This window comes from Schistocerca americana, chromosome 8 (assembly GCF_021461395.2).
Source record: "Schistocerca americana isolate TAMUIC-IGC-003095 chromosome 8, iqSchAmer2.1, whole genome shotgun sequence".
Lineage (NCBI taxonomy): Eukaryota > Metazoa > Arthropoda > Insecta > Orthoptera > Acrididae > Schistocerca > Schistocerca americana.
The window spans coordinates 37,855,488-37,868,290 of NC_060126.1; the positions used below are offsets into that span (position 1 = coordinate 37,855,488).

A 12,803-nucleotide genomic window follows, 5' to 3' on the forward strand; every position below is an offset into this window, starting at 1 on the left:
AAAGTCTGATTAAGTTTATCAACACTGTTAAGCTTGTAGAATCACACTATTTCAGGGGAAAGAGCAACTGAAAATATTTGCCTTCAGAATTAAATATCATAATGCAATGGAGGATGTAACCAGGGATTGAAGGAAATTTGATAGTAAAGGAAAGCTATTTCTGAACATTTTTCAATACCAGTTATAACTTTTTTTTTCTCCATAAATCAGGCGTGTGCTACTTGTGCCTACAACTTTGAGGAAGAATGGGCTTTAATTAGTCCTGTTTTGGTCACTGTGAAATAGGAATATTACAAATATTAATACAGTGTATCAAAATCTTTGTTTATTATTTTCTTTTGTCATGTCTGTAACAAAGTCTTTCTTGTTTTGGTACTCTAATGTGCAACAGATTAATAAAATTCATGCTATTAATAAAATTCTTACTGTCTTCATTTTGTAACCTATTTGTGACTAAGAATTTGTCTAATATTAAGAACTTATGTAGTATCATCTGGAAGAAGTTTCTTTACGTTTAGACTTCAATTACTCAGAACACCAATCATGCAAACTATTTGGAACTATTTACAGAGAGAACGTTTATTGTAGATATGAGTGTTACTGGATTGGCAAACATGGAAATAGCATATGACACAACAGTAAACAGGACCCAATAGAATACCATTGTGATAAATGAAAAAGTGGCTTAAATCCTGGATCTGTTTTTAGTTATATAAAATTCATAGCCGCTTTGTTTATTCTTTCTGTTGCTGCTTATGTCACCATCATTTGTACTGTTCGGCACATAGATGCATGTTATGGCAGTAAAACATTGTGAACTTATTGTAACACATAAATGCTGAATAAAATGTAGTGTATTGTGTACATTGTTTCAGGTGGAAATTGAGGGCAAACCTGTCACAAACCAGAAGACATCTGGTCGATGTTGGCTATTTGCTGCTCTTAATGTAATGCGTGTACCTTTCATGAAACATTACAATTTAGATGAATTTGAATTTAGTCAAGCTTACCTTTTCTTTTGGGACAAGGTAAATATTTCAGCTTTCATATTTTGCTATGTTAATGTTGTATATGTGTCATCTTGACATTAGAATGTACAACATAATTACGTGATTTTTTTGCAGTGTTTTTCATATCAGTCACTTTGTGTAATTTTTAAGCCATAAATAATAAAAATGTGTACTTTCTCAGATAGTTTTTATGATATTATATTGTTGCAACGAAAAATGTTAAAAGATAACTTGTAGCAATGTAGTCTCGCTGAAAAAATATGTAGATAGGTAGATTCTGTTACAAATTGGAAGGTTTGAGGCAAATTATTTTTTGTTCTCACCTTGCTTTTTAAGTTCACAATAGATGGCATTAGCTGAGAAAATATATCAGTTTCAACAAGCAACTTTTCATGTATTGCACTTAATAGTCAAAATCTGTCAGAAAAGTCAAGGTTTTTGTGGCTGCATCCTCATGCGCTCCCTGTTGACATTCTTGGGCTTTTCATCTGACACTTATAGAACTTCTTTTCTGATGTTTCACAAGCAGAAGTATCTGGCACTGTTGGAGATTCACTCTCCAGTACTGATTATGGGTTAGGCTCGAGTGTTCAGCATCATGCTGTATGAACCCATTGACAGCATTGTCTAGGAAGCTTTTCCCTGGCATTGCTGATGTGGTGCATGGCTTGCAATCTGTGAAGGAATTTCACTGAAAGGGGCACTTCATCCTCCACTTATTGTTTGGCTTTTCGATTGAATCTCGTAGCTACTACTTTGCTTTTTGGCTGCTTTGTGAGACAATAGGAAAGTTCAGTGACTCAAGATAACCAAACATTAGCAGCATTGCAGGTAGGGGCCCATGGAGATATTGCCTTAAACTGAGCACGCCCTGATCGTGTAATGACGCAAAAGTGCTTGCTGTGGAAAACTGTCATATCTGATTATTCAGAAAAGCCACTGAAATTCGCAGGCGTGACAAGATCATATCTATATGTTTCCAAATGTGCTGATCTCGTGCAGGGATAGTTCTGATTTCACTGACTGCTCTTCCACTGTTCCCAACGTACTTATCAGTTTGCCAAGGTTTTTACTTACCCTTGCATGTACTGGGTGCATTTATGGCCAAACTTTTCTCAGACTGAAATTTTTTCAGTAACGATTTTGTACTTGAAAAATTTAAAACTTCGACTACAAATAATGAGCAGAAAATGTTTCTTCATTATTATCCCTGCTTCAAAAAAATATAATTATTTATTTTTTTGACCAACTTCCATGACATTGGCATCAGTCTAAAAAAAATGTGTTTTCTGATAAAAAAGCATGTCTTCTGAGGTCTCTTGTTCTCTTTTTTTATGTGTCATTGACTGTTCATTGGCACTGATCAATGTGTAGCAGTCCGACTGACCTAGGTGTTGCAGTTTGAACAATCTAAGTGCTACTCACAAATTTCTTTGAGCCATTAGTTTTTAAGTGTGTGATCATAGAAACTCAATTTCTTTCACCAATACTTTGGCCGTATACCATGTGGCCTTGTGTCAAGTCAGCTGACTGGAGCTGCAGCTTACTCGTCCACCCATTTAAACTCCAGGGCCACTCCATGGCGCATTTGTCCACAGATACTTGTGTTGCAGAAGTATGTAATGGGTGGCAAAGAAATTTGAAATTCTTATTATTGGCGAAGGAATGGAAAACAAGGCCAGTCACTCAAAACATGCTGAGATATTGAGGCAGCAAAGGAAGTACATGCTATATTTCAAACTTGTGCAAAACTATGCCAGTCTTGGGGATTTTGTGTTCTTTTAAATTTGGCATGCTTTTTTCGTTGCTCCTGCAGGCCGTTGCAGTCTGCATTTTCGTTCCTCATTTCACCTTTTCTCTTTTAATGGCTACATCCTTCTGTCATTCACTGTCACCAAGGCAGGCTTACTCCTGCTTATTGGTCAGCTCCTTCACCCCTTTTCGCTGCTCAGTGACTTTAATGCCTACCATTTCCTTTGGACCTCGTCGAGAACCTGTTAGAGATATTCCCTCTTGGTTGACCTTCTCAATCAGCTCGACCTCATCTATCTTAACACTAGAGCACTCATGTTCCTTTCAGACACGACTCACACCAATTCCCATTTGGACCTCTCATTCTACACTGCCTAGCTTGACCATCATCTCGAATAGTCCGTTCTCTCTGACACATATTAGAGTAACTGTTTCCCATGTTGACCCCATTTTCTGACTCCTACCCCACATGCATGTAAATCCAATTGGCAGCTTGCTAAAGCTGACTGCAGGCCTAACTCCTCCTTGGCAACCTTTGATGAGCAACATTTCCCCACTTGTGGTTACCAGGCAGAGTATCTCACGAATATTTTCCTTTCCACTGCAGAATGTTCCATACCTCACACTTCATCTTTGACGCGCCATGTCCCAGTCGCCTGGCGGACTGTGGGGTGCTGCAACGCGATTCGCGCATGGAGATGTCCTCCTTGCATTTTTTAACCATCATTCAGCAGTGGCGAACTGTATTCATTATAAGCAGTTGCTTGTGCACTGTCTTCGTGATAGCAGAAAAGCTAGCCAGATTGCATTTACTGGCTCTTTTAACTGTTTCACTCCCTCTTCTGTCATGTGGAGCAACCTCCATCAACTCTCTGTGACCAAGATCATTTGCTCGATTTCCAGCCTGACAGTAGCAGATGATGTCATTGCAAACCCTATCGCTATCTCCAACTTCTTGTGCCAGTATTTTGCGGAGATTTCAAGCACCACCCACTATCACTCCACCTTCCATCCTTGGAATGACATCAGTTTCCTTTCAAAATCGTTAATGCTGTAATGCTGCCATTACTGTGAGGGAGCTGGACCATGCTGTCACTTCATCCTGATCTTCCACCACAGTGCCGAACATTGTTCACTTTCATATGTTGCAGCAGCTTTCTCCTGCAGGCAGGCACATTCTCCTTCAAATGTGCAATCCTATTTGGGCAGATGGCATATTTCCCAGACGCTGGTGTGAAACCACTGTCATACCCATACCTAAGCCCGGTAAGGACAAACCTTCCTTCTTGCTACCAACTTATTTCTTTCGCGAGTTCTGTTTGCAAGGTGATGGGTCATATGATTCATGGCTGGCTGGTATAGTGACTTGACTCTGGCAATCTACTAACCACAGCACAACGTGGATTTTAAGCATGCCATTGTGCAGTTGACAGTCTTGTCACGTTGTCAACCCATGTCATGAACAGTTTTCTGGGGAAATACCAGACTGTGGACTGGTATCCTCTGTACTCTGTTGACATGGGGCTTGCAAGGCCACTTGCCCCATTTCCTTCAGGAATTTTAAAAAGACCAAGTTTTCAAGGTATATGTGGGATCGGCCTTGTCGGATACTAGGTGCCTCAAGGCTCCATTCTGCGATGTATTGTAGTTCTCCAAGGACTTGTCTCCTTGAACTGTGTCTTCAGCGATGTCTCGTCATCTCTACTTGTGGACCAATGTCAATGGCTTTTGCTTTTCCACTGACAAAACCGTTTATATGAATCTTTGGTGGTGCAGTGTGTTTCTTCCACCATCTTTACATCTTGGGCCCGTTGCTCTTCCGTTCACTTAAACTATGAAATACCTGAGGCTCATGCTTGATAATAACTTGGGTTCATGCTTGATAGGAAACTTTCTTGGTCCTCTCATGTGTCTTACCTGGCCACACAATGTACTTGGTCCCTTGATGTCTTATGTGCCCTAAGTGGTACTTCCTGGGGAGTGGATGAAACCACCATGATCCGTTGTCTTTGCAAAACTGGATTATGGGTGTTTCACTTATTCCTCTGCATGTTGATCCATCTTACATTGTTTTAACACAATTCACTTTTGTGGAATATGTTTGGCCTCTGGCGCCTTTTGCACTAGCCTGGTTGAGGGTCCTTATGTAGAAGCTGCTGAACTGGTACTGTCATACCAGCGTAATGTCCTCGTCAGCAGGTATGTGTTCCATTTTTCTGCTATGCCTGGCCATGCATCCTATGCCCTCTTATTCAATGACTTCTTTGACCGCCAGTATGGGCATGTCCTCCTTCTGTTACCTCCCGGAGTTTGCTTCCAGCTACAGCTCCAGCAGCTTAACTTTATGGTACTGCCACTTTCCCGATGAGGATAGACCCTTAAGGACACTACTCCAGATTGATCTATCGCCACAAGTTTCTCGACCTTTGCACACAACTTGGTGATAACACCTCTGTGTACACTAATGTCTCTAAGACTGACTGTGGTGTTGAGTATACTTTTGTCACAGGTATAAATCATTTTTGGTATTGGCTTACAGAACACTGCCCAATATTTACAGCAGACCTCTTTGCCCTCTATCAGGCCACCCATTTCTTCCAGTGACACAGGCTTTTTAATTGTCATATGCTCTGATTCTCTCAGTGCCCTTCAGAGTTTTGGTGTGCTGTACACGGTCCATCTCTTTGTGCAATCAGTCCAGGAAAGCTTCCACTTGTCACTGTTGAGAGAGCGACTGTGATGTTCATGTGGGTTCCTGGTCACGTGGGGATGGGGAGTAAGGCTGCTAACCCTGTTCCTATCTCGGCCTGCTACCTCTTCTGTTCCTTCGGATGATTTCCATGTTGCTGTGTTGTGCCAGATGGCGTCACTTTGGCATCACCACTGGTCGTCTCTTCATGGAAACAAGCTCTGGGGAAGCAAACCTTTCTCAGCTGCTTGGCCAACCTCCTCTTGGCCCTCTCATGTGTCTTACCTGGCCACACAATGTACTTGGTCCCTTGATGTCTTATGTGCCCTAAGTGGTACTTCCTGGGGAGTGGATGAAACCACCATGATCCGTTGTCTTTGCAAAACTGGATTATGGGTGTTTCACTTATTCCTCTGCATGTTGATCCATCTTACATTGTTTTAACACAATTCACTTTTGTGGAATATGTTTGGCCTCTGGCGCCTTTTGCACTAGCCTGGTTGAGGGTCCTTATGTAGAAGCTGCTGAACTGGTACTGTCATACCAGCGTAATGTCCTCGTCAGCAGGTATGTGTTCCATTTTTCTGCTATGCCTGGCCATGCATCCTGCCCAATATTTACAGCAGACCTCTTTGCCCTCTATCAGGCCACCCATTTCTTCCAGTGACACAGGCTTTTTAATTGTCATATGCTCTGATTCTCTCAGTGCCCTTCAGAGTTTTGGTGTGCTGTACACGGTCCATCTCTTTGTGCAATCAGTCCAGGAAAGCTTCCACTTGTCACTGTTGAGAGAGCGACTGTGATGTTCATGTGGGTTCCTGGTCACGTGGGGATGGGGAGTAAGGCTGCTAACCCTGTTCCTATCTCGGCCTGCTACCTCTTCTGTTCCTTCGGATGATTTCCATGTTGCTGTGTTGTGCCAGATGGCGTCACTTTGGCATCACCACTGGTCGTCTCTTCATGGAAACAAGCTCTGGGGAAGCAAACCTTTCTCAGCTGCTTGGCCAACCTCCTCTTGGCCCTCTCATCATGAGGAAATCATTTTAGCTAGGTTGCATATAAGGCATTGTCTTTTTAGCCATCGCCAATTGTTAAGTGGTTACCCCCCCCCCACTACTTTATGCTCACTGTCATCAACCTTTGATGGTTCGCTATTTCCTGACAGAATGCCTTTTTCTTTAATTGCTTACATTTCAGTGTATGTTTGCCATCTGAGTTACCAGCTGTATTTACGAACGACATGTGGGCTGTCAACTGTGTTTCTTTTTATCCACCATAGCAATATGGCTAAGACATTTAATGTTTAGTTTGGGACCTCTGCTGTTTCTGCAGTGTATTCTGTGGACCTTTCTCCAAGGGGAAGCCTTTGTTTTTAGCTTTCTTCTCTTCTGTCGATTAGGCTTAATGTGTAATTTCTTTTAGTTAGTAACAGTGTAGGAAAATATAGATTGCTACTTACCATAGAGAAGATACGTCAAGTTGCAGACAGGTGTAATTAAAAGACACTCACTTATAGCTTTCAGCCACAGCCTTTGTCAGTAAGAGAGAGAGAGTGAGAGAGAGAGAGAGAGAGAGAGAGAACGTGCAGCACCATTCATACACACATGACCACCAACTCTAGCATCCCGTGCTGGAATGCAACATCACATGGGGTGCAAGGAGCAATCTGGAGGGAGCAGGGAAGGGGAAGGAAGGGATAGTCGTGAATGGGTGAGGGAGAGAGACAAATGATGTCTGGTGGATTGTACAGGAACTAGACTGCCAACAGGTGCAGCGTCAGGAGGTTGTGGGGCAGGGAGATGGGGGGAAAAGAGGACTGGAGCCGAGAAAGACGGGCAGATGCATTGGCAGAGGGCTGCAAATAAACAGGGTATTAGATGAGAATGGGGAGGAGATGATAGGACAGAGAGGGTGGAAACTATTCGGTTGAGAGTGTGGGGACAGTATGTTACCATGGGTTGAGGCCAAGACAATTACAGGAGTGGAGAATGTGTTGTAAGGATGACTCCCATCAGTGCATTTCAGAAAAGCTGGTGGTGGAAGGAAGGATCCGGATGACTCAGGTAGTGAAGCAGCCATTGAAGTGAAGTGTATTACGTTCAGCTGCATGTTGTGCCTCAGGTTGGTCTACTTTGCCTTGACCACAGTTTGGCAGTGGCTGTTCAACCTGGTGGACAACTGGTTGATCATCATACCAATACAAAAATCTGTGCAGTGATTGCAGCAGAGCTTGTAAATGACATGGCTGCTTTCACAGGTGGCACAGCCCCTAACGGGGTAGGATAAACCTGTGAGAGGACTGGAATAGGAAGTGCTGGGTGGGTAGACTGGGCAGGTATTGCACCAGTGTCTTCCACAGGGATATGGTCCTTGTGGCAAAGAGTTGGGATTGGGCATGGCATAGGGATGGACTAGGTGTTGTGGAGGTTGGGTGGGAGACAGAAAGCCACTTTAGGAGGGTTGAGAAGTATCTCAGGTAGAATGTCCCTCATTTCAGGGCACAACGATAGGTAATCAAAGCCCTGGCAAAGGATGTGGTTCAGTTGTTTCAGCCTGGGGTGGTAGTAGTGGGTGATAAAGGAGACATTCCTTTGTGGCTGGTTCTGGGGGATGGTGGAAGGATTGGGGTATGAGGGGGAAATGGCACGGGAGATCTATTTGTGGACTTGGTGTGGGGATAGTGCCTGTCTGTGAAGGCCTTGGTGAGATTCTCAGCATATCTCTGCAGATATGCCGTCCCTGGATGGCCACACTGTGATGGAGGGAATTTTTGGTGTGAAAGGGATGACAGCTGTGAAAATGCAGGTAGTGTTGGTGGTTTTAACGTGGACAGAGCTGCAGATGGAGGCATCAGAGAGGAGGTGGTTCACATCTAGGAAGGTGGCACGCTGGGTTGAGGAGGACCATGTGAAGCAGATAGGAGAGAAGGTGTTGAGGTTGTGAAGGAATGAAGATAGTGTCTTGGCCCTGAGTCCAGATATCATGCAGGTATCGTCAATGAACCTAAACCAGAAATGTGAATTTGGTATTTTGGGAGGCTAGGAAGTTCTCCTCTCAATGCCCGTAAAAAGTTTGGCACAGGAGAGTTCCATGTGGGTGCCCATAGCTATATTTATATATCTTCCCCTCAAATTAGTAGTAGTTGTGGCTTAGGATAAAGTTAGTAAGTTGTATGAGGAATGAGGTAGTGAGTTTGGAGTCTGAAGGACATTGGGAAAGGCAGAGTTCAGTAGCGGTAAAACCATGGGCATGAGGGATGTCGGTGGTAGGGAGGTGGTGTCAACTGTGACAAATAGGGATTAAGGAGGTAATGGGGTGGTGATGGTGGAAAGTTGTTGAAGGAGGTGGTTGGTGTCTTTGACGTGGGAGGCTAGATTACGGGCAATTGGTTGCAGGTGTTGGTCAGTGAGGGCCGAAATTCTTTCAGTAGTGGCACAATAACTGGCCACAGTGGGCTGTCCAGGATGTTTGGGTTTGTGGATTTTGTGGAGCATGTAGAAGGTGGGTGTGAGAGTTGTCATAGGGATGAGGAGGGAAATGGATTCAGGCTTTAAGCAGGGATTGGAGTTTATCTTGGACTTCTGGGGTAGGATCACTCTGGCAGAGTTTATAGGTGGAGGAGTCAGATAAGTGGCGGAGGCCTTCTGCCAGGTAGTCACTGCGATTTACATATCAGTGTTCTAAGGTTAACACATGAGTGCTTATGACCTCAATTGTTTCTGCACCCTAAAACAAAACCCAAAACACAAAAATTCCTGAGTGAGTTTCATACAAAGGAATGTCACTGTGGGAAACCTGCTGTTGCTCGATGCTTGTGGTGTTCAGAACTTATATCTTTTGAGTGTAATCCAGGAGAGAATACACCACACCTTCCTAAAGAATAAATATAAGAATGTAATATAACAGTGGAAAATCCTGGATGGAATGTAACAAAAATTATGAAAAGGAAAGTTGCCACCCACCATATAGCAGAGATGCTGAGTTGTAGATAGGCACAGCAAAACGACTGTCACTTCGGCGACTTGCGTGTCAGTGGGGATGAAATGATGATGATTAGGACAACACAACACCCAGTCCCTGAGCGGAGAAAACCTCCGACCCAGCCGGGAATCGAACCCGGGATCTTAGGACTGACATTCTGTCGTGCTGACCACTCGGCTACCGGGAGCAGACGTCATCACAGTGCCAACGGTTATTAAAGTTACTAAACTCACTAGGAGAGTACTGTTGGTAGCAAGAGCCAATAAACAATTGTTAGCATCCCACTTAGACAATGAGTGGACTTGGAAGAATTATGGGCTAAGTTTAAACAGATTGTTAATTGTGCTCTGGGAAGTACGTGCCAAGTGTGCCAAGGATGGAAAAGACCATTGTTTAATAACAAAATTCAGAAAAGGCTAAGGAGGCAGACTGTTGCACTCCCAGTTCATTAAAAAAATGCACAAATGACGACAGGAAAATGTTAGTAGAAATTCATGCTTCTGTAAAAAGATTGGTGCATGGAGCATGCAGCTGCTGCTATCCTACCTCAGCAAACGACCTTGTCAAGAACTTAAAAAAAATTCTGGTCCTACATGAAAATCAATAAGAGGGTGTAAGGCTTCTATCCGGTCAGTCATTGACCGGTATGGTGTGGCAGTAGAAGGCAGCAAAGGGAAAGCTGAAGTTTTAAGTTTTTTTCAAAAAATCATTCACACAGGGGCACTGTACAAACACACCATTGTTTGACTGCCAAAAAGAAGCTCATATGAAGGACAAAGTAATGGGCATCCCTGGCATAGAGAAGCAACTGAAAGAGTTGAAAACAAATAAATCACCTGGTCCAGGCGGCATCCCGGTTTGGTTTTACTGAGAGTACTCTACAACAGTGGCCCTTTCCTTAGCTTGCATCTCTCATGCAGTGCAAAGTCCCAAGTGAATGGAAAAAACACAGATGACAACTGTAAATAAAAAGGATAAAAGAATGGCCCTGCAAAATTGCAGACCAATATCCTTGACATCAATTTGCTGCAGAATTCATGAACATATTCTCAGTTTGAATACAATCAATTTCTACTTCATCTACATAGATACTCGGCAATCCACCATACGGTGCATGGTGGAAGGTCCTGTGTACTACTACTAGTCATTTCCTTTTCTGTTTCACTCACAAATAGAATGAGGGAAAAACAACTGTCTATATGCCTCTGTGTGCGCCCTAATTTCTCATATCTTATCTTCGTGGTCCTTATGCGCAACAGCGTATGTTGGCAACTCTAGAATCAGGTGGCCATCAGCTTCAAATGCTGATTCTCTAAATTTTCTCAACAGTGTTTCTTGAAAAGGGTGCCACCTTCCCTCCAGGGATTCCCATTTGGCAAACTTCCAGTATGCTGGAGTAAATGAGAGTCAGCAACTTCTGTTAATCAGTACAACAAAAAATCAGTCAAAAGTTGCAAATTTCACTTTTTTTATGCACGTGATGACTGATTTTAGGCCGTCTCCATTTTCAAATCATTGTCCATAGTAATGGTATTTCTGAAAATACAAAACCACGTCAAAAATAAGTGAAATTTTTAACTTTGGACTGGTTTTTCGTTGTACTGATTTCCATTTGAGTTCTCGAATCATCTCCATAACACTTACGCATTGTTCGAACCTACTGGTAACAAATCTAGCAGTCCACCTCTGAATTGTTTCGAGGTCTTCCTTCAATCTGACCTGGTACAGATCCTAAACATTCGAGCAGTACTCAAGAATAGGTCACACCAGTGTCCTATATTGGTCTCCTTTACAGGTGAACCACTCTTTCCTTAAATCTCCCATAAACCAAAAGTAATACTGAAACCTACTCATCCACATTAACTTAATTTTTGCATGCTATCTTACATTTTTTCTACATTTAGAGCTAGCTACCATTCATTATACCAACTGGAAATTTTATCTAAGTGTTTTTGTATCTTCCTACAGTTACTTAACTTTGACATCTTGCTGTACACCATAGCATCATTAGCAAACAACCACGAATTGCTGCCCACTCTGTCCGCCATATAATTTATCTATATATTTATGTATATCTTGACAATACCCTTGTCTCTGGTGAACACTCGCCATCGAGGGCAACATACTGAGTTCTATTATTTAAGAAGTCTTCAAGCCACCCACAAATTGTGAACTTATTCCATATGCTCATACCTTTGTTAGCACCCTGAAGCGGGGCACCGTGTCAAAAATGCTTTCCGGAAATTTAGAAATATGGGATCGGCCTGTTGCCCCTCATCTGTAGTTTACAGTGTATTGTGAGAAAAGGGCAAGCTGAGTTTTGCATGAGCGATCCTGTCTAAAACTGTGCCGATTAGTGGACATAAGCCTCTCGGTCTCAAGAAAGTTTAATGTATTAGAACTGAGACTATGTCCAAGCATACTGAAGTTAGAGATATTGGTCTGTAATTTTGCTGGTCTCTTCTTTTACCCTTCTTATATACTGGAATTAGCTGCACTTTTTTCCAGTCACATGGGACTTTGTGCTGGGCGAGAGATTCACAATAAACGCATGCTAAATGAGGGGCAAAAGCTATACTGTACTCTTCATAATACTGAATTGGTATTCTATCTGGACCTGGTTATTTATTTGCTTTCAAATCTTTTAGTTGTTTCTCTACACCAGGGATGCTTATTACTATGTTGTCCATACAGGTGTTGTCAAATTGCAAATGGCAGTATGTTTGCACAATTCTCCTGTGCGAACGAATTTTTGAATGTAAAACTTAAAACTTCAGCTTTCACTTTGCTATCTTCAACTGTCACTCTAGGCTGGTCAACAAGGAACTGAATGAAAGCCCTAGACCCACTTAGCGATTTTACACAGGAGACTGAAAACCTTTTGTCTGCAAATCACTCACGTGAAACTCAACATGTCCTTTTCCCGCAATTACATCCTGTGAAACATGGATGAATAGTAACAGGCAGGCCATATGCCTAGATTTCCAGAAAGCGTTTGACACAGTGTGTATAGGTACATAAGGAAAATCCCCAACAAGCTATGACAAAAATTAAAAACCAATGATAATAATTATTAGAGCGGCCTCTGTAAGCGCCCCCAAAAGATGTGTTTTGCTACTCTGGAAGGTGAGAACATATGATAAAGACCTCATTCAATTTTTTGTCACCTTATGTCTTGAGTTCTTGTGGAGAGAGGACATGTTTAGATATGAGATGCATGTAGTAACTTTCACGGTATCTGAATAATAACTTTTCTCAGTGCAAAAATATGTGGCCTTTTTATTTTCTTCCGTGCACCACGAAAAGGTCATGTCACCTCCTGCTGCCTGCAAATTACTGACACGGTCACGAAGAATAAGTTTTGCATCGTC

General features: G+C 42.5%; 1 protein-coding gene across 2 annotated transcripts in view; it reads left to right on the forward strand.

Annotated features, from left to right (window-relative positions):
• LOC124544823 (bleomycin hydrolase) overlaps positions 1-12,803 on the forward strand; it is a 101,481-nt gene that overhangs the window by 29,823 nt on the left and 58,855 nt on the right. For both annotated transcript variants that reach the window (XM_047123517.1, XM_047123516.1), the window contains exon 3: positions 876-1,028. In XM_047123517.1, coding sequence (XP_046979473.1) covers positions 876-1,028 — 153 coding nt within the window. The remainder of the gene's footprint in view (positions 1-875; positions 1,029-12,803) is intronic.